Source organism: Diuraphis noxia, unplaced genomic scaffold (assembly GCF_037042655.1).
Source record: "Diuraphis noxia isolate RWA-SAM2 unplaced genomic scaffold, SU_Dnox_SAM2 contig0002, whole genome shotgun sequence".
NCBI lineage: Eukaryota > Metazoa > Arthropoda > Insecta > Hemiptera > Aphididae > Diuraphis > Diuraphis noxia.
This window is the reverse complement of record NW_028301712.1, coordinates 29,406,152-29,429,748: the sequence shown is the minus strand read 5'-3', so window position 1 is coordinate 29,429,748 and position 23,597 is coordinate 29,406,152. Positions and strand designations below refer to the sequence as shown.

The following is a 23,597-nucleotide window of genomic DNA, read 5'->3' as shown; positions in this document are numbered from 1 at the left end:
TAAACATTTCGTTTTTCTGACCGAATAGTCTGTACATGGTATATAAAATTTTGAGATATTCAGCTGTATTTAGCTGTTTGCATGAAATATTATTTTTTCTCTGATCACATTTCCTTTTTGAAAATTATACAAGCCAAAATGTACTTTCACGTGGTTAAGTCACTGAAGTCTTATGCATTTTTTGGTGAAAACTTTAACCTTTGCATTTAGATAGTATTACATAATATTATATGAAGCTAAAAAGAAAGCCAGCACTTTTCTTTGAACACCGACTGAAAAAGGAGAAAAACTCGTTTACGGCGTACCGGTATATAGACGCCTTATAAAGAATCAATCTTTCCCCTTGATATCTATCGTTTATATATATATAATAAATCGTGTATAGTAATAAGATCGAATTTGATTTTATTATGCCAACAACATTTGGAAAACGCGGTTTCAGTCCGTCTATTGTACAACGTTAGTATTTTTTTTTAACAAGGACGTATTTTTTTATTTATTTTTTATGTCCCATATTCTCTCATTCCATTACCTTTTCTATTTTTAAGACTCTCTCTCTCTCTCTCTGTGTATATATATACATTTCCGGGTGAGCAAAAATCGAACTTTTCAACTTCTCCTTCAATCCCAATGTTTGTTTGCCCATAGGAAGTTTATTTTATGTACTTGTGACTTTATCACATAAACAACATCAAGTTGTTTCCTGTTGAGGGGTGAATACTGAGATACTCCTCCCCAGACGAAATGCATTTGGCCCTCACTTTTTTATTATTATTATCAATATACCATCGCACAGACATAACGATATTTCCCCGACCAATGATATTTTTTGAATTTTTTTTTATCGATTCAAAATTTATGTCGTATTTTATGTTACTCGCGCGTGCACGGAAACTCAACGAATTTCACTTATAACGATACCTCTTTATGTTATTGACCGTCAACCAAATCGAGTTCAAAATATGCAGTCTATATGTGCTCAACGTGGTAATGTTATCCAATCCAATTGAATACTAATATTGTCTTATCGCTTTACTAAAAAAAATACAAATCATTACTTACAAATATTTATTAATTGTTGTTTAATATAAACTGGGATTTTTTTTTACTATTCATATATTTTTTTCTTCAATTTGTGAACAAATTATATTAGATAAAACCTCTAACAATATAAATAAATATTTACATTTAATTTACTTACTACAAAAGTTTTTATCGACTTACAAACATATATACAAGGTTATTCATCAATAATTATGCTCAACCCCAATTTTTCCTTCAATAATGAATTTATGGAAACTCTGATATTTACAATTTTTGAATATATTCAAAGAGACAAACTATTGTTTTTTAAATAAAAACGCCTTTTTTAACTGTAGATTATTTAGTGAATAATTTTTTTTTTAATGTTAATATACTTAATTAAAAAATTGAATAAGTATCTAATTTCTTAGTTACCTGAAATGTTTGTACTTGGTCCATTTTTACGAATTATTAAAATTGATAGATTAATATTAATGACTAAAATTTTAAAATCTATATAGCTCTCATATCTTATAAACTGAATACTATACGCATCGTATCCTTAGACCGTAAAGTTAAATAACTTAAAAACTACTTGAATAAATTTTGATTCTGATACGTAAGAATTATCCACTATATAATTATTAATTTCTAGTTAAAAGTTATGTTCTTATTTGAAAAATAGAAATTCGTACCTCAAAAGATCATTTGAATAACTGCATCATTGAAGAAAAAATAGATGACCATAATTGACGTCTGTGATTATATATAATAAAAATATAATTTAATAGCTTACTTAAATACATAAAACACTAAATAATATTAAACTAAAGTTGAATAATCATATAAGGCATAATAGTATAGATATAAATCCTTATATAAATAAGAAACACTAGTTAATAGTAAATTTTCCTTAGAACAAAAATAAAATTGCACAAACGAAAATTAGGTAAGTACTTGTATGATATAATTGTTTCATTTTTCACTGCATACTATAATATGTACAATTTACAAAAGTGTTTTTACTTATACAAATATCGTTTTACTTGTGTTAATTAATAAATTATTTTAAATATTAATTTATTTCTATATATGGGTTACATGCAACAATAGATATACCTACGACTAGGATTTGATATAAATTTTTAATCTATTTTATAAAGAATTAAAATGAACGAAAACAGACATTTCTGGTTGTATTAATATATATAACTCGTTTAAAACGTATGAATTTCGTTTAAATTGAATTTTATGTCGACTCAGCTTTGAATCGGTATCCCGATTAGAGTGGTTAAAGTTGAATGAGAATGATTCAACATAACAAAGAGTATATAAAGATTAACTAAAATATTAAATATGGTATGGTACTTGAACTCTAAAGAGAAATTTATTAAATAATTGTGTTGTTTTAATTCGAGTTAATGGAATTACTTCTATGTATCAACTCCTTAAGTATAGGAAGGTGCATTTTAATAATGCCATCACCACTGAATTATTAAACCTTAATTATAAAAGTTCTTTAAATGTATTTACTCGAATAATAATATGTGTTCATTATACTATAGGTATATGCAATCCAAATTAAATTACATGAATGGTTACCACACACTTATACGTTAACCCTGTAATTTTCACATTTACATAATGATTTTAATATTAATATCGTATTTTTTCATTGCATAAAAACTGAATATCTAATCGCAGTGCGTACATCTCTGCACTCTGCAGATTCATTATAATGTCATTACTCATTATGCATTCGGAGCGGGTGGTTATGATGACGTGTTGCTGTGTCAGGGACGACTGTCTATAATTGAGAACAAACCAAATTGGCACTCTTTTATTTATCACAGACCGCTGTCCCTTCCAACTTTCTCTAAACAACCGAACTCTGCCTGCAGTAGGCTTTCGAATTAACCTTGACGTGAATCCCATGGGAAATTCCCAGTTCCGGCTGTCGAGTATTTGCATTTAAATTATCCTTTTCATCCGACATCATTGCCATTCGCCGAACATTTTAAATGCGCGTGCATTTATCGATGCATTTTTACACAGGACTCTATTTGAAATGGGTAAAATTGTTTATCTAATGCTGGTACGTGACTTGGCGTGCACGACAAAAGTTGTACAATTAGTTTTTGTTCACATATTATTATGTATGTATTATACATATAGGGTGGTCTACTATAGTGTGTGACATAGATTCTGTGGTTTAAAGTTATAAGTTTCGAATGCGTTGTTTAGTGTGGATCCGTGTTATTTAATTTTATGGCAACATTTTGTATAATATTGTGTGTACATATATTTAATTAGGTACTATAATTTATATAGATATAGGTATTGGCACTTTTTTTCTTTCCCTGTTAGAACCGACAGCAGAGGAGGATCTGTTTGCACAATACTACTCCTCTGCTGCCATCGTTTATTGATGAAAAATTTAGATAATCACAATACATATAGCAAAATAACATATACAACTAGTCTAATCGGTCTATACTTCATTTTCTCGGCCCGGTGTCGCACACATCCGACGGCCTGCAGGCATCTCGTTCTGATTAACCTGATTACTCAAACGTTTGGAGCGGCTCTTCCTTATTCCATCTATGCTAGTCTCATGGTATTGGCACTTAATATAGTATAAATATAATCGTTCTAAATTACAAAACATCCGACCAAATAACGTATATATAATATATACCAGCTATATTACACAAACAAATTTTGAAGTATATAAATCAGCGTAGATAAGTATATGGTAACATTAGTGTCTTCAAGTATTTAATATAATATTTAACTTTAAACAAACATGTATTTTATACCTGTGATATATATTATATATATGTATATTGTATATATTATACCCATGTTTTTTTATTTTTTTTACAATCATATCATATGAATAAAATATAAATGCACTGCAATATATTGAAACAAAATACATTATTACTCTAAAACACAAATAATTACATTGGATGTGTTTAAACTGTATAAACTAAATACCTAACAATCTGTTTATCTTCTCGGTACAATAAGTAATTAATAATGTAGGTAATGCAATTATGATTTGATGTATATCTGAAATACAAAATTAATTTCAATACTGACTAGGAGCTAACATAAAATCGTTAGCCATTATTAGACATTATTCTTATAACAATTTATCTTGTAATAATTTTATCTATTAAAATTTACATAATTTACAAGTATTGTGTAAAGTTATATAGGTTATACAGTATAAGACATATATTTTACATATTATACCTTTGTTTTTACATTAAGAATCAACTATTATTCTTTTGATTTTAATTTATTGAATTAAATTCATCATTGGTATGCAACGTGCAACGTAGTCAGAATATACATTTTTTTTTAATTATCGTTTATTAACCACAGTGTAGACATTATTTCATAGAGATTTTATAAAATATTAAAAATAAGGGATTTTCTCAATCTCGACTATCTTTGAACACACGTCAGGGGTAATTAATTTTCAATTTCGTTCATATAAACATGAATCTTTTTACTACTATAAATTCAATTTATATTCTTATTTCTCTGGTTAGAATCTAAAATAATCTTAACATGACATAACGGGAAAAAAATTTTAATTGGACTTCTAATTGAAACTTACAGATTCTGGTGGATTTGTTTGATAAAAAAAATTTAATTCTATATTATTATCTAGAAATCGATAAAGTAAAAAAGTAAATATTTTTAATGGCATTATACAAAGAAAAAGTGTGTGTTGTCGAGAACTAAATCTGTCTCTTATCTATTTGTATAACTTTGTACAAACACTACAAACTCTTTGATGATGAAAGCAAATATAAAAGTATAATATTTGATGTTATAGATGTGATATAAATGATATAATAATGTTTACTGATAATTATATTCTTGGTAAAAGCTTTTAATTAATTATTCTTACAGTTAAATTGATTTAAATAAATGTTGCACTTTTTGTGTATAGGCACCTAATAATTTTAAGTAATTTGTAATTTATAATACTTAATTAAACATAAATATTAAAAACTTTATGATTATTAACATTCTTAATTATAATTATAAATTATCATTTTTTGGTTTTTATAAACACTTGTAATGATTTAATCTGGCATAGAATTAAGTTATAATATGTAGGATTGTAACACATTGATAATATAATAGCTTATAAAGTTATAATAACCATTTATTATACTTAATTTAAATATGCATTGTAACGCTTTCAATAAATCATAAAATGGTTGTGAACACTTAACTATAATTTAATCATGATAAAGAGAACACACCATCAAATATATAATGTATAAAAATATTTTGAAAAGTATACTCGAATATTATACCTATACTCCGCACCACGAGAGAAGGAACCCGTTTCACGCATGCAGACTGATGACAGCTGCTATCGGTACTATAGGCTCCGTTTCCCCCCACTTTGTCCTCTACAGTTCGCGATGTGGCGTGCATACATGCGCGAATTCGATTGCGTTTTGGTCAGGACACGGGTTACTTCTCTGGTGGCACGGAGTATAGTGAATTTCAGGAAATATAATATACGGATGACTTTAAAAATGATGAAGAGGTAGAAAATTTCTAAAATATTTCGACTAGAAATATCTGTAATATCAGATTACAAACATCGTTTATGCTCCCAACCACATGATCCATATATTATACTCAACTAAAGTAACCGCTAAATCATTTGCAATTAAAGGTATAATAAAAAGAAAAATGTTCAATCTTAGATGACTCGATCAGTACACTAATGAGTGTAAAAGATAAAATCAATTCCAGTGGCATAGCACTCCAAATCCCAAATAAACTAGTGAAGCAAAAGAAAAAAATCATGTTTATTTGAAATTTAAAATCTAATTTTATTGTACAAAACAAATATCCTCTACGTTGTGTTGTTTAATGTCATAATATTTAAACACTATATTTGTTATTACGAGTATCAAGTATCAGCTAATAATTTCGTTTTTAAATGACATGTATTATTATATTATTTATTTTTAGGCTAAAAAAATAGTTCTTTCATTATAAAATTAGCTTCATGTGATTAATCAGTACAAAAATACTCTTAGAAAACGTATAGGTATAGGCATAGATGTGCATGAAAAAATTTAATTAAAGTACATGATTAAATTATAAATGTATTTTATTTTATTTATTTCAAGAAGAGCTTTTTAATATTTTACAGTGAAAGCAAGTATATTGTTTTTGAGGAGGAAGGTCATCAAAATATTAATCAAAAGTACAGGAAATAGACTTGAATTACTTTATTCAACGTTCATAACTATTTTTGGTTGCAACTTAAAAAGTTACCAAGGAATATTAAATTTTACTCAAAATATTTCAAGTTTATATACAAATAAATATTAACTCAGCTCAATTTAAAATGAGTTTATTAACTTTATATTTATCACTCAAGTAATCAGGTCACACATTATTACATTAATTCGTTACTAATTAGTAAGGCGGAGAGTTTATAGCATTTGTGTATTTGTTTTGCACAGTCACAACAATAGAGTACGAAAAACTACTTTTAATGCTTTCATAAAGCTAGTTTTAGTACTTCCACTGGGAGGCTTCTGTACGCTCAGATTATATATATTTATTTTTATTTTTATTGCAATCTATTACCTCAGTTGTTCTTATTGATCTTTTTTGAAACAGATTTGATAAAAAATAAAAAAATAAAGCTACTTTTGAAATTTTATTTTTTATATAAATGCATATTTTGAGTCCTTTTTTAGGACATACATATTTACACATTTATACTTTTTTAGAATTATTTGACTTTTTTATATATTTATAATACGTTTATTATATATTTACAATCTATACTAAATATACAATGAGTAAATTTGAGGGAGGAATAACAGTGATAGGGCGGTGAAAAGGGTGGCTCACAGTAGAGCTGATGAATCTTAAATTTATGTTAAATTTTTGAGAAGATCTCTGGACCAATTTCGATTAAGACGCCGAGTAGGGTTGCCTGGAAGAGATTTTACTGTAGTTGAGTTATGAATTGGTGTAGGTTGCCTTGCATTTTAATGTGAAACATATTTAACTTAAATCAACTTTTTCCAGACTGATGTTTTTATTCAAAAGTATAATAAACATTTTTGCATACAAATTTAATTATTTTTGATTTTTGTCGTATAATATGGTTTTTGGCAATCATTGGTTTATTGTTATTATTTTTTTTTAATTAAAATATATTAAAAATATGTAAGCAGTATTATAATACTCATACAATGAGTAAATAGGTTAACATGGAGTACTAGACGTGACTTGAGGAAAAAAGGCTTCTATCGAAAAAACTTTCTAATACCTACGGTTTATTGTATTTTGTTAATTTGACAATGATAAAAAATATATATAAAATAGATAATTGTTTTGACTTATTTTAAATTCTATTTATTTTAATAATACTTTTAAATGAAATCGCTAAAAAATTAATATTTTTCCTGCTTGATTCTTATTGCACTTTGATAGTTTGATGACAAATGGCAATTGTAAATTTGCTGAATTATTGGATCAATTATTGTTTTTTGAATTGTTATGAATCGTTGTTTATAAGCTATTCAGCCTGATTAAATAAAAACACATTTAACTAAATTGTAATTTTAACCCAAATTTACAGATTTGTAAATTAACCACGTGTATATAGGTAAACCGTAAAAAGCTAAACGAGTAATTACTAGTACAATGGGCTACTAATCTAATTGAGTTTTTAAGTTCAGTAGAAAATGAAATGTATTAACTGGTTAACTATAAATGCTTAAAAAAAATAACAAACCTTTTATAACATTGTCGATTGTCACTAAATTAACCCCTAAACTAACCTTAAATTGGAATTTATATTTATTATTATTAAATATAGGTAGTTATATGAAATATGAATATACATGTAGTAGTCTACATATGATACATATATTCATTACATCGTAAAATATATTGTATTTAGTTTTTCATCGAATTCAATTTAAGATTTATTACCTAAGCACACATATTCTCCAATAATTTAAATTTAAATTTTCAACGACTTGTTACTCTTCGGTCAAAGAGAAAACTTCTAAATTACAAAAACTATTTTATTATTAAATACAAGTTTAAATGAAACAAAAGTTTAATATCGATGTCTATCGCCCGAGAGACAGAAAATATTAAAATATGTATAAACACAAAACCACAATATTGAGTACCTACATGATGCTGGAGTGTGTGAGTAGTGAGTACATGGTAGTATTGTGGTAATTAATTTATAAATATTAATTATATTATTACTGTTTAGTATAGGTACTAATATTATTTGGTTCACAATGTTTTAACGTAATAAATTAATAGTGGTTAATAATATTGAAGCAACAAAATATAATTATTTATATTTTAGATTCTGAACGGAACGAAGCGATGAATATATTGATTTTACAGTAATGTGCGTGTATTACAGTAAAAATAAATTCGATTTTCTCTTTTTAAGTTATTTATAAACATAGAAAATAAGTTGATAAGTCTTTTTAAATTATTGTCGGTAAAAAATGTTTCATAAGGTCAAAAAAAAATGAAAATGTGCTACAAGGTTTTATATTCGTTGTTGCTACTAAAAATGAAAAAAAAGTAAACGTTAATCTACAATATTTTGATACGAGCAACTGCGTAAGAATTTTGAAAAAATTCGTCAAAATCGCAAAAATTTGCAAATTATTTTAATTGAATTTTTAAGTTAGCTATTATTCCTTCGGTTTTTCGAGATTCTATGTAAATAGTAATTTCGTCGGTAAAAAAGGTTATGTTGGTGTGCAAAGACTTTGAGATGTTGGATATGTAGACGTTAAATAATTTAGGGTCAAGATAATTTATCGTCGTGGAATACAAGTTGTTATAAGTTAAAAAGTAGAAAAACTATCATTTATTTTAACAAAGAATTGTCTGTCTGGAAATAAATAAAATTATAGTGTCAAAAGGAGGTGATTTTGTGCATTCAGATGTTTGAGTTTGTACACAAGTCTTGATATTTTATGCCATACCTTATCAAAAGCATTGGAAATAACAATAAAAATTGCGCCTGTGTAGCAGTGCTTTTTGAATGAGTTGTTTATAAGTTCGGCTATACGTAGAAGTTATTGTACTGTGGAATGGTGTGCTTTAAATTCAGATTGAATATTTAAAATCATAACTGTGAAATCTAGGTAATTTTACAGTCTTAGACAAATAATACTTTTTAAAAAAAATTTGATGGAGACATTAATAAACTTATTAGTATGTAGCAGTACGGCCAGTACGGGTTGTTTTTTTCCATCTCAATACTTTTTATAAGAATTATAACATTGTTTTTTCCAATTTTATGAGAAATGACCAAGATGAAGTTGTATGTTCAAAAGAGATTTCTGTATTTGGTAATTTTTTAAGCATGAAATTTGTAATGCAGTCAGGACCAGCCGATATTTTTTACTCTGTAGTCTTTACTCTTTTAATAATTACTTTCATTTCATTAGAAAAAAAAAAATATCAAAAATTCAAAATGTATAGCATTTTATACTAAATAGTTTGGTGGTTTTATGATTTGATCGACACTAAGACCATTGAAGTTATTTATAGATTGATTCGGAGAAAATGTGTTCAGTAGAATTCCTGGAAAAACTCGGAATTTATCTGCGTCACATATGAAATGTTTTGGCTGGAAAAAAAAGAGAAGGAATACGATTTGTTCTTTATTAAGTAATCTATTTGTGACTTTCCATAACCCATAGAGTCAATATGATGAATGTTTTACAAGAACTTGTTAAAAGAATTTACGCGGAAATGTTGCAAGGTGGATTTTACTTCTTTGATAAGCTTTCAAACATACACAATAACTAATAATAAAACGGATTATATTCATAACAATAACGTCATAAAATAATATGGGTACTTAGTAATAACCTGTATAGACAGCTGACAAACCGTCTTCACCAACAATCAGTTTTCGTATACAATTCAAATTTAACACATCCATATGGTGACCCACTCGAAAACTAATGTAAATATCTACTTTCAGTAGAGAAGCACACACTTGCCGAGGTATGCACTCGACATCTACTGCCTAGAAGAACGACTTTTCATAACTGCATTCTGTAAAAATTATATAAGGTATTTTTTATCATCATAAATTGGTAAAAAGTTGTTTTTTATTCTTATCTTGTTTTAGATCTTTGGTGGGACGAGCCTTTGGTAAATATGATCCTCGATATGATATCATATTAAAATGTCATTTTTTTTTACATAATATGAATACAATAAATACTAACATCAAAGTTATACCTACATTTTATAGTTTAATGATAATTATAAACGTGGCAGTAGTAAAATTGTTAATAATAAAACATTATTATTAATAAAACCGTTCAATATTTCAACGAGTTTTATAGAATTTAAATATTTACTAATATGATGACGTTTCCTGTCAGAAAATAATAAATATATTTTTAGGTGTAATGCTTTACTTAAACAAATATTATTAGCCTATATTTATATAAAATAGAACGGGTTATTGTTGTTACTCAATCAATAAAATGTTATTCATTATTTACGCTGATAGATATTATAAAAAATTGAACGTTTTATCAAAATAGTTCATACATCTAATTGTATGATTTTTTATTATACATGAAACAATTTAATATAATATTATGTACAAAATTGTTTGCAAGCGAGTATATTACGTAGCTTGTATACTATATGGTCTACGACTAATTAAATATTTATAAGAGTAGTCATTTCGGTGTACATTTATTATGTGATTTATTTTATTTATTTACTCCTCTGTACTTTAGAACATAATGAATGTAAAAAATTTAAAGAAAATTTAATTTTATGTTAACAAAAGTTTAATGCATAATTTGCATATTGTATAGATAATCATACATTTTTTTCTCAAAACTAAAACAATGTATTATGCAAGTATATAGGTGCCTTGTTTACTTTGTATGTATACATAATGCAATAAGACATGGTTATAGGCAATGAAAAAAAATTACTAACGAGAACATAAAAATAGTCTATTTATGCCAATTATATCTACACCTTATAAAATGTTATTAGTCGTGCTAAATAACATTTATTTTACTTAAACATGGTTTTGTTTCCATTCCTACATTTTAATATAAAAATAAAAATTATGCATTATATTTGTATACATAGATGTTTTGAGTTTATATGAGTCTACATTTTTTTATCTTTATTTGGAATTTTATTTAGATATTACTTTTTATAATATCATATTCGTCTGACATTGTTAACGATAAAAAAAAATGTTCAACAGACAATTAAATTTAATTCTTGTTTATTACAAACAACCTATAATTATTTTGTTCACATAATTATTATCACAGAAATCGAACTGATGATTTTTTTCCACTTCCATCAAATTTATATAGTTTAGGCGTTTAAAAAATCATTGATTTAAACCATATAATATATTATGCATCAAATATTATTATTGTAATTAAATTTACTTTATAAACATCTTACATAATATATTAATATCCATATTCCATAGGCCAATTTGTGAAATCGTATAGATTTTAATAGCCATTAATATGCATTCACGTTCCACATAATTTTAAATGCAACGTCGCCATTCCAAGAACAAAATATAAAATATTATTATAACATCGGTCATATATTACAAAAACTTATAGGAAAACATGATTTAAGTTTAAATTGTACACATTGTCGAATTCGTTGGATTATCGTGTTTAATATTGTTATTTGGACTTTCGGTTAATTATTTACCTACGAGAAAATTACTAATACCTATCCACGCTACCCAAATCTTTAAATGAAGCTTTGGAGCAATTTTCTCCAGCAAATGAAAATGTTGTTTTTATAACAATGACTGATAATATTTCATTTTTAATACAAAATTGCACATAATTATTAAAAATATTTTTAATTTTAAAAATAGTAAGAGTAAATGAGTAAACAAATTTATGCGGGAAACGTTGCGTTTAATTATTTAACTGTATATATATATATATGAGATTCACTGAATCGTTTATGTATTTCAATAGCTTTCAAAATCGTGTTATAACCGTTTTTATTGTACCTACGACATAGCTAATAGTAAACTTGGTCTCGGAAACAAAAAATATACAAAAGGTTGATGGTAAGCTTTCCACTGTTTTTTTTTTTCAAGAAAAAAATGATTGAAATTTAAACTCAGACCGAATAAAAATAATATTCCCAGATCTTCTCATATATAATTATTAATTATCTTATAATATTTTTAAATCCGTTTAAGAGACCAGAGGGAACAACATTACCTTCCAAAAATTATTTCGTTTTATTTTCACCTTCATAGAGTAAACCTTAATAAGTTTATAAATTCGTTATAGCAGAATTAAAATATAAAATAATTTATAATTTATACATTTACGTTATAACGTTACCTATATATTTATTATTTTCAGATTAAATTATAGCGTGCTTATTATATTTTAACAGTGAAAATTATCGGGACGAGCTTACAATCGACTTTTTACAACATCTGAAATTTTTGAGCCGAGTTTACAGCAAAAAAGGTAATCGTGGGCCCAGTTTACATTTGCCCTACGAAATAACGTTTGTGTTTAAACTGCATTATTTTTATTTCCTATGCACGCACAATAGACGTGGCTTCGTTATCCATATTAAAGTACGCCTTGCAGGGTACATATTATAAAGATCCCAGTGCACGGTGCCATAGTGTATACGCATTTACGCACAAACTGGCACACACCTCTTTATATACATTGGTATATCATTGTGGAAAATTAGATGAGGAATAATTTAAGGTTTACCCATGCATTACCGGCGTGAGATTGCGCATTAATAATTTTATACACAATTCGGCAGAGTATTTCAAAAGGGCTTTGAATATTTCATAAACGATGAGCCCATAGCACGGGCGCGCGCTGCGCGCGCACACACACACACACATAATATGGCGCCACTTGCAATCGGAAGACATCTCATCGTATATTATACATACGCATGCGGGTACGCATGGTACTTATCTACTTTTCTCTTCGGCAGATCATAGTTTTTGCACCACTTATATGTAATCTAAACACTATCACTTATTTAGTTATTTAGACTTAACACTTTACAAGCGTTCTGCATCCCTTAAATAGCATTAAACATATATTTGACCGAGAAACCTGCAGTCGGTAAATATAGATTAACCTATAGCCTATAGGCTATAACCATTCCAATGATTAGTTATCACGTCTTATATAAATTGTTTTTAAATTAATTTCTAAAAAATATTTGTTACGTTTGTTAATATATAAAGGTCATTATGTCATATAAATTAAATACCTGACGATTTTTGCTGTACATATCTGCCTCTCTATTATAAATCATAACCCCAAAATATTATTTATGTATATATTTATTATTTATTTTTTTTATTATTATTATTATTATTATTATTTTTTTTTTGCTGCAATTTAAATTCCAAAGGAATAATATTATGAATCCCACAGGTAAAATATTAAAAGGATAGGATCAACATAATGTTTAAGAAACCTACCTACCTAATACAATTCTGATGAAATTAATTTCATACGAAATGTCCCCGGGAGATAAAAAGAACATTGAACTCATGAATAGAAAGAAATAAAAAACTAATTTTTTTTAAAGATATTTTTGAAGGAAAACAAGAGTATTTCAACATTACTTCTATATAAAGTAAAAATATAGAATATATTTCGGTATACGAATGTATTAGACTATAGATAAAAGAATCTTGGCTTTGTTATTCTGTGTGGTTAGATATATTATATTATTTTAATCAATTATTATTATTATGTAGGTACTAATACTGCATACGAATTCAAATACCAATATACAAACAAATTCTATACATATTAATAAATAAACAAATAGATACTTAAACGTCTATATAAGTAAAGACTAACGTCATTGGTGCCTTTTTTTCCTGTTCGAAAACCAGGAACGGGCGGGAACTATTCATCATAATACTGCGAACCATTTCTGTATCGTAAACGTCATAGGTAGATACATAACAGTTTGCGTGCATATAACATTTAGCCTCCGTCACCTTCGCCACCGAAACCCTCCGACTCGGAGACTTTAGATTCCTTTTCGGACTCCAGCTCTACTGCAACGTCAACTAGAACTGAACGCTCTGTTACCCCACCGACATCCGTACTATAACTACAACTACTACCATCTGACAGCGACGGTTGTTGGTTGGCTGGTGATTGCCTGCCGTGGTGCCGGTACCGGAGACTGCATGAGCCAGCCCGATCGGTCGCGCCGTGGTCGCCGGTCGTGTTGCTGTCGTCGGTCGCATTATTGTCGCCGGTCCTGCCACACGTCGGGGACTTCGTGACCGGTTGTGGCGTAACGCCGTCGTGGGGTCGCCGCTCGTCGCCTTTTTGAACACGGCTGTTCGGTCCTCCCACCGCCGTGTGTAGGCGGCCCACAGTACCGGGTACCGCTTCAGCTGCGCCGTAGACATCCGCCTCACCCGTGCCGCCGTGGTCGTGTTGGTGGCCTCCTCCATGCTGGCCGCCCTCAGTGGTTGCTGGCTGCACTCCAACAACTCCGCCGCCTGTTGTAGTGAGGTTGTCGCGGTCGTTGGTGGCTGCTGCACAGTATTGTGTCGACTGAAATTTATTTAATTTAGTTATGGGTTTGTTGGTGGGTGAGGTGGGATAGGACGGGATTATGCTGCAGTCGTCGCCCGTTTGAGGCAGGACACGTGGATTTTGCGTGCGGGCTGTTAGTCCGTGAGGAACACGCCTTTGCCCACGAGTCAGTGCAGCTTTACCAGTCTCCACCATTTCGGTGCGAAGCCGGCATGGAATTTTTTGTGCGCGCTCGACAGGTGGTGCGCTTTATAGTACACCGTGTCATCTGTTTGGTATTTCGTGTCCGTCTGGCCCCCTGTTGCAGGTACGTCCAGTACGGCGCTTTCACGTTTCGCCCTGTCCCTATCTGTTTGTTCGGTCGGGTTGTCCGCTGTCCGCAGTACCCAGTCCCCCGACTGTTTGCCCTCTCTGCCGAGGACAAGTACCGACGGTGGGTATCCTGTCTGGTCGTTGCGTCTATTCCTGATCGAAAACTGTATAGGGGCTAACTTGGTGTCTCAGGTTATTGTAACGGTACAAACCCTCGGCTAAAAGGAGTGGTGCACTCTTGTGCTGTTTACTTGACTAAAGATGCGATGCGGCCGAGGTATAATATCAAGAACGGGCGTTAGAGCGCGCACCATCGGCCGTCTGGTTTAGAACGGTACTCTAAAAGTGTTCGATAAATCAATTTACTAACGTAATAACTCAACAAAAACTATTCTTATAAAGATTAAAGAAAACCGAAAAGAGTATAGAACAAATTATAACGATCAAGTTTTATAAAAATCACATATTATAAAGAAAAAATGGTGGAGCAAAACCATAAGATACGAGGAACGAGAGACCCGCGGATAACATATAACCATGAACCACTGCCGCAACAAGCGACATCGTCCCGGCTCCCGTAGTACAACAAGCACAGAAAAGATTAAATAGTACAAGTTCGATATATACCGGATGGTACTTAGAGATAATCATACGTCAATATCGAACGCTACTACTAACACTGCCATCACTTTCCCGAATTACGGCGAACAGTGTACCTACTAATGGGCTTACTGCTTACTCTTAGTTGGAAACATATACACTGTTGAATGTAATAACCACCGACAACCGTTATATCCGCATCTTAGAGTATATTCCAAGACGGAATCAATGTATAATCGGTTGCCATACAAACATCTATTCCTTCCCTTTCAAGCGACTTAAACAAAATTAACCAGTGATCAGGACAGTGAATCAGCCAACCAGCCAATGACCAGGACAGTGAAACAGAACTACCCAGTGATCAGGACCGTAAAGGAGTCAACCAGTGAAGAAGGTACCAGCAGCGACCGTGAGTAAAAAATAAAAGATAGAACAAATCTTGTACATCTTGAAACCCCTAATCTTTGTGATCCCCTAATTTTATATATATTTGTCCAGCCCTCACGGATTAAATGATTTATTGTAATATTGTAAAATAATAATAAAACAAGTTCACAAACATCAAAATAAGAGTTGAGTTTTGTTACAAGGTGTTGTGATTGCCGTCGACGAGTAACGCGCGTAGACCTTTTTTAATTTCTTGGTTGCGGCGTTCGCCGTTGATATGTTTGCTGCCACAAAAAAAAGAAATATTGACTTAATAATATAATTATTTTTTTTACTAATTATAAATAACTGTATACAAGTTAAGATTTTTGTATTTTACCCCCCCCCCTGAAAAATTATCCCAAATACGCCACTGGAGACTGGTACAGTATCGATTCCGCTTTGTGTATAAACCGTACGGGGTCCTCGGGTGTGGTACCGTGGAACTCCGGCAACGAGTATCTCGCTGTGCGTACATCGTCATACGGTATCAGTATCGATTGTTGTGATGTATAGGCGTGTGAGGGAGTGGTGGTGTGTTGTTGACTCGACAGGTTACGTTGTCAAACCATACCGATCGGTCTGCATGCTGTTGCGCCGCGGCTGGAGGTTCGCGTGCCGCGGGACCACTCGTTCCGAAGTTCGCCGTGCTTGACATATTCACGTGTGAGTGTTGGTGTGCGTTATCGGATGTATTTAATTCCGGTGTAACATGGTAGTCCTGATAACATGGTACTTTGGTGGCGCGACGGCGATGGTACTTCCGGTTGTGGTTCCGGTGTGTGGTGTGACATACCCATCTCCAGGCGTCGCATTGTCTCCGCTATTCGACGTTGGTCGTCGACAAAGCGGATCATGCAGCCCTCGAGCATGGCCAGTCGCGATTCCAAACTGTGCGCATGCCGTGAGGTCGCTGCCGATTGCCGTACCTCCTGAATTATGCCACGGGCCATTTGGATCATGTTCGTGGCTTGTTGATTGGTTGGTGTGGGTGGAGGATTGGTGGTGTTCAGCGGCTAGTGGGCGTCTGTTTGGCTCGTGCGCTGTGGTCTCGGGTGGTCCGGCGAGGTGTGCCTGACTCGAATCCGAGACACTTCCGGTTGGCCTAATGGTCTCCATAAGCTGGAACCGGATGGCGTTGGCCTGCAAGTCCATATCCGCGAAATGCTGGGACAATCGGATTTCGAGGGCGTCTTTCGCGCCCCCCTTCCGGTAGCCCGCGCTGTTTACATTCGTAGCGTAGTTCCGCAACGGTCTACTCATTAATCTATTTTCCCGACGTCTGTGTTTCCGGTGTTATTTACGGGAAAATTTTTACTGCGGTTGTCGTTGTTGTTGACCGTTTATTGGTGTTTATTTCTGTACGAATGTAGGTCAGTGAGTCTATTGTTGTTGTGCTCGCCGGGTGATTGCACTAACCGGTTTTCGTGACGTTTGTCGCAGTCGCTTTGAGCGGCAGTCCGATTTCGTGTATTTTTGTCCTGGGTACTTGCGTGGTGGTGCTGGGCGGTGGTTGTGTGACCTTCTCGCGCTCTAGCGTTCCTACCTATCCTACTCCGTGTGTGTTTGCGGTGAAATCAGCGCGTCCATAAGTCGGGCGGCGCGGACCGTCGTTACGTACTTCAAGACTATGTTACGTAACGCCGGTTTTTCCGTTCTAGCCTGCAAACCACGTTTCCGTCGTATGGAATCGGGAATTTTTCCGCAAGTTGCACAAAAGGGGAATGTGATGTGGGGTGGTATGGGGTAAGTCAAAATAAACAATGTTTACTTACCGGTGATTCCAGTTCGGGGAGCCAATTTGATGCGTACCTGTAGGTGACCGCGTGGGCGGTCGGTAGTAGCGGGAACGCACACTAGTATTAACCAATAACGAGGGGGAAAAAAAATAACGCACAGGTTTTCGTGTTTCGCAGTGGTGCGAGGATGTTTCATATATATTGAAAGAAATAACAACCAGAAAGGTGAGACAAAAAAAAAACAAAAAGACGAAACCGAAACGGTGTGGTGGTGGCGTACGGCATGTCATGCGAGGACGGTGTGTACTATCACGTCAAGACGCGGTCGTAGAACCGACTCTCGACCGGTTCGGAGTCTCGGCGGCTAGATCGCTACAGGCGCGCTTATCGCTCGTCGATGTCGTCCCGTCGTCGATTGGCGGTTGAGTAGAGAAGTAATTGCGCGGGTTTCCGCGCAAAGGCCGTTTGAATTCAAACAGCTATTACGCGGGACCGCGTCACAGTCACTTGTTCAACCTCCATCCAAACCAACTAAAATCCAACCACAGCCTACTTTCCACAAAATTCCAAATCTAATTTCTTCATCAGTAACCACCAAATCCTCTTCGAATGAACAAATAACTATTAAAACTAATGACTACCCGCTGACTAATCCAGACCAACCTGACTGAATACAAAACCGAGTTCCACACCTTCAGCCTCCCCGAAGAATCTGCCCTTAAGACGGCAAAGCCATCCCCCCAAACGCAAATGCAAGTTACTTCGTCTCAAGTATCCAAACCTATATCTTATTCATGAACTCAAACCAAGTCTGAAAAAATTAAAGAAGGAGAAGTCAAATCAACGAACTGACCGACGACCGAAAAGATTACCGACGTCCTGCAGCGACAAGATTTGTCTAGTTGGCAAAAAGAACAAACTACACGTCTCCAAGGACAACGAAGCTGAACCCCTTGTCGGCCAACGTCAAATACGATTAGATAACTTTAAGCTACATATAAAATTGTCCTTTTCAGGACAACCAATACGCACGTAGTCCTCTTAAACGAACCTACTACGGCCACGCTATCCGGACGAGCCAACGTTTGGACGCCACTTGTTTAAGCGAGCCCGACATTGGACTTAGTTTCCATCCCTATCTTCAATGAGACCGATAGATCTGTGACCCTCTTTCTCACATATGTAAATATTATTTTATGCTGAAAATAAATATATATATATATATTATATTAAAAGACTGAAGGAATTCTTCATTACCACGCGGCGGTACCACACCTAGTACGGGTACCGTTTCATATAGCTCAATAAAATATAGACTTTAAAACTGGGAAAAAATAATATCAAACTTCATGTATATTGTATATATAGATATTCAAATAATCCAAATAATATCTTTCTTTGCACTTAGTCTTTTAATACTTAATCTTAAAAACTTGTCAAACTTCTAAATAATTTTTCCCGATAACTTTAAAAGATTTTAAACTGTTATAAAGATATACTGTTCTGTTTATCATCATGACCATTCAGAGTACCGCTGACTAAAAAAAAAAACTCAAACGTATTATAAATCCTTCCGGGACTTAAATATGATATTAATTCTTTCAAAGATATTGTGAACGATAAGTTTACTAATTATCTTACAATAATATTCCACTTATATTGTTGATTAACCAATGCTTATTATAGGAAATGATTTACCTGAAGCCAAACATAAATTATTACATTACGATTCAAACTTTGAACCAAATACATATTTAATCCGAGAAAAAATTCGTTTGATTTCTCTGTAGGTAGGTAGGTACATCAATATTTTAAGGGCCGTTATTACAATCGACCATTAAACCTTCTACTAGCTTAGTGAACAAATTTAGATTTATTTTATTTTAAAATGTTATCACTATGTTTCACTATGTTAAATCTCTGAGTTAGTGGACACTATTATGAAAAGATTTTATGCCTGGTAACGTATTTAACGGGAAGTATGATATATAAATATATATAAATGTTAAAGTATATTATTGCGGTCTTCTAATCAAATACCATTATAATATAGTAGAATCGATTTGTTTTATTATTCAGACATTTTTCGTTGAATAAATAATAATTCGTTACAAATCTTAAAAATAAATATCTTTATTTGAATACTTTTAAAAAGTAGGCATGGTTAACTAATCTTAATTTATTAAAAATAATTGTTAAAGTTAAAGTTAAACAACTATCTATTTTTATAAATATAGGTATATTTCATTGAGATATAATCTATATCTTAGAATAAATTAAATCAGAAAACCATGTATACAGAGTGATCCATTTAAGTGGGTACACTAAATATCACGAAAAGTATAAAACTTCTTTTAATTTTTTTTCATTTAAAAAATAAAAATTTCGAAACGTAAATTCATGAAAAAAATTGCTTTATTAATTTATGATATTTTTATCATATGTTACCATTTTAAAATCAAAAGTTGATGGTGATTTAAGGATGAACAAAATTAAATTATTATACAGTTTTAGAAAAACATAAACCTAAAAATTTAAAAAAAGGTTAATACTTTTTGAGATAATTAGTGTACCAACTTAATGGATCACTCTCTATATTGGATGAAAATGTATTGAAAAATAAAAATAATACGTAAATAATTACTATTCAATGCTATATATGTAGGTTCGTTGAAGAAAAAATCAAAGAAAAACAATTTGCACAATTATCAATAAGTAAGTATAATAATGTTTGTCTTAACAATATAACCTTTAATTTTTTATTCATCTAAATTATAGTAAAAGTCATATTTACGCCGTAGTATTATATTATTTACAATTAATTTATAATATATATTATTCAATTAAAATAAGTTTTTTTAAATTTTGTTGCAATTTAAAAGTCGATTAAGTACCTATTTATTTTTTATTTGATAGCATAGATATAGCCTTAGTTATAACCTATCAATTATGTTATTATGTGATATAAATATTAAATTATTTGTTTTGATAACTGTAAAAAATGTATTTCATGCATTTCACATCATTATAGTTTTTTAGACATTAGCAGCCTTTAAAAAGAAAATTACAAAATGTGTAAACATGATAATTCATCAAGCATGTCCACCACTATTTTTTCTGGAGGTTGAAATGTTCATTGTTCAAGTAAACCTATAGAAAGACAATATTTTCAAATACTTAATTTCATCACACCATTTGCGTGTTCTGAAGTGATACAGACATGTTTTTTTTTCAAACTTGCATCGCTCTTTATTACTGTAAATATTTAAACAGATGATTATTTTGAAAATATTTATTTTTATTTTTTTTTAGTGGATCATTTAATACATCGACATCTAAGGTCATTAATATACATTTTGTTATAATAGGTGTTATTTACATTTTTTTTTTTTTAATTAAATTAAATCATACAATTCTATTTTTTTTAGGAATAAAATTAGGTTTTTTTATGTCTTGTGGGTTTGATCCCAGTGCTTGGCAGATTTGGTCGGATATATTGGATTGATTTCGATCCTGGATGTATTTATATAGCATTCGGTGATGATGTGGTTGACTGTAAGTCTGTAAGAGGAACGCTGCATGTGTTGTATACAGGAGGTTTGTCTTTACTCATCAGGTAACTGTGGATTTAGCGTGTGTGGCCAATTCGGAGTCGGTTTATAATATTGTTTCTTTTTGAAAATATTCATACATAATCTAAATCAATATTCTAGCAATTCATCTCTTTTCTTTGCAAAAAAAAGAATCAAGTAGGTACTTACTTAAAAATGAATAGTAATATTTTATAGTAGACTTCATAATGTTGTATAATTAGGTGTATAATATATAATATCATAATATTATTGTTTTGTTTTAATGTAATACTTACTCGCATATTATTATTAAAAACTTAGACTCGCGTTATATTAACTATATTATTATTATTATTTATTATTATTTATTTTATTGAAATACCAAAATATCATATTTTAATTTTTATATGCACTTTAAAAACTAATTTTAAAACGGAACGAAATAGAATATAATAGCTTTGCAATTATATAAATCAACCAAAAGACATTATAAAAAGTGTATATTCATGCGCCATGTGTAAAATATTAAGTCAATTTCGTATACTTGTCTGTGGTTTTTAAGTAACCGAATTCTAACTTTTATGAGATGTGTATATATATATTATAAATGTTCTGCAATATTTTTGCATGATATGATATACTTACGTGTTATTTTTATTTTATGTGTGTGTGTATATGTAACGAATAAAAGTATAAGATGGCATATATGGAATAATAATATATATAATGTAATACAATGTATATATTATATTATATATATTAAGTGTATGGTATATATGACTTATATAGTAATATGGCTTAAGTGCAAGTATGTTTTTTACTTAAAAACATATTGTTACATTTAATTTTAATTATTCGTGTATAATTTTAAATTTGTAATTTTATTCAAAATATACCACATTGTCTCTTGAATCATATTAAAAATAATACGATAAACATTTTTTTTAATGAACAATTAAAAACTAATATGTTAATGAAAAATATTCTACGCGTTAAGTTGACAAGATTAATTGAATTGTAAATATATTTGTATATGACTCCAAAAGTCAAAATCGGACAAACCTCAGAAATGCCCAAGCAAAACACAAATATCTCGAGGCTATGGTTCATCTTGTACAAAATAGTTATATTCAAATTTTGCTCAAAACTATAATAGTTACAGCCTTTATCATTTTGGAAAACCCATAGAAATTATACACTTGAATATTTCACAGCGTTTTAAGTTTTTTGTTTTAAATATTCGTTAGATAAATAAAAAAGTAATCCCTATAAAATAAAATATTAAATTGCATGGCTCTGTGCAAGAATATAGGACAATGTCACATTTGAATGGATTTGAAATTATTTTACCAATGTCATTAATATTTGATAAGCAATGTAATTATTTATGTTACGTGTGTTGAAACGGCTAATGATGACTTTGATATAATGTTACCAAATTAATACATACATCGTGAATTTCGGCAATAATTGATAGAAACATAATAATAGGTATAATATATAGATTATAGATATATACAGTATAATAATATTATGGGCCTATCTACACATTGGCCATTTTTAAATCAAACAATAAAGCTTATAAATATATAAGTTACTAAAATTATGTACAAATTTGCAATTGATATAATAATTATAATTATTATCAATCGAGAAAGCCTATATGAAATTAAAATAAATACATTTTCTGATTTCGTAAAATACAAATATTTCATTAATTTAATAATGGAAAACAAACGTACCTATATTCATTAAAATTCCCAAACTTAAAGTATTGTTATATATATAACAATAAATATATACATATTTATATATTTAATTGGCATATTTCAAACTTCAGTTTTCCAGAAACGTTTTTCTTTTGACATTAACGCTTTTCTTCCATCTAGCCACAATATTATTGTATTATACATTTGTATTATACTAATGGTAGTATTAATAAGTTTTCAACTAAAAAAAAAATCAATAAGTAATTAATATCGAATAAATTGACCAAATAAAATAATAGTACATAAGTAATAATTAGTATATTTGCCTAATAAATGTATCGTGATCTGAAAAATAATATAATTATTAGTTTGTATTTTTGTATATACAATAGTTATAAAAATATTTTTTCTCCAAGAGAAAAAAATAATATTCTGACTTGTGTAATATTATGATAAATCATTTTTAATGATTTTCTTAGTTAATTAAGATTTTTGAAAGATAAAAAGGATTGGAGATTTTTAAATAAAAATATGAGCACACCAAGGCCTAATTATGAGTGCATGTAGATA

General features: G+C 30.5%; 1 protein-coding gene across 1 annotated transcript; it reads right to left on the bottom strand.

Moving 5' to 3' along the window:
• Positions 1 to 13,841: 13,841 nt before the first annotated feature.
• LOC149058319 (uncharacterized) lies at positions 13,842 to 18,064 on the bottom strand. The gene is made up of 2 exons (XM_089221474.1): positions 17,783 to 18,064; positions 13,842 to 14,687 (listed from the first exon to the last, which is right to left on the bottom strand). The coding sequence occupies exons 1-2, from the start codon at positions 18,034 to 18,036 to the stop codon at positions 14,207 to 14,209; spliced, it is 735 nt and encodes a 244-aa protein (XP_089077600.1). The 5' UTR covers positions 18,037 to 18,064; the 3' UTR covers positions 13,842 to 14,206.
• Positions 18,065 to 23,597: the final 5,533 nt, after the last annotated feature.

Coding starts and splice junctions, on each gene's coding strand:
- LOC149058319 (XM_089221474.1), bottom strand. CDS start 18,036: ATGACATGCCGTACGCCACCACCACACCGTTTCGGTTTCGTCTTTTTG. Junction 14,688..17,782: donor TCCCCGAACTGGAATCACCG/GTAAGTAAACAT, acceptor AATAAATTTCAG/TCGACACAATACTGTGCAGC.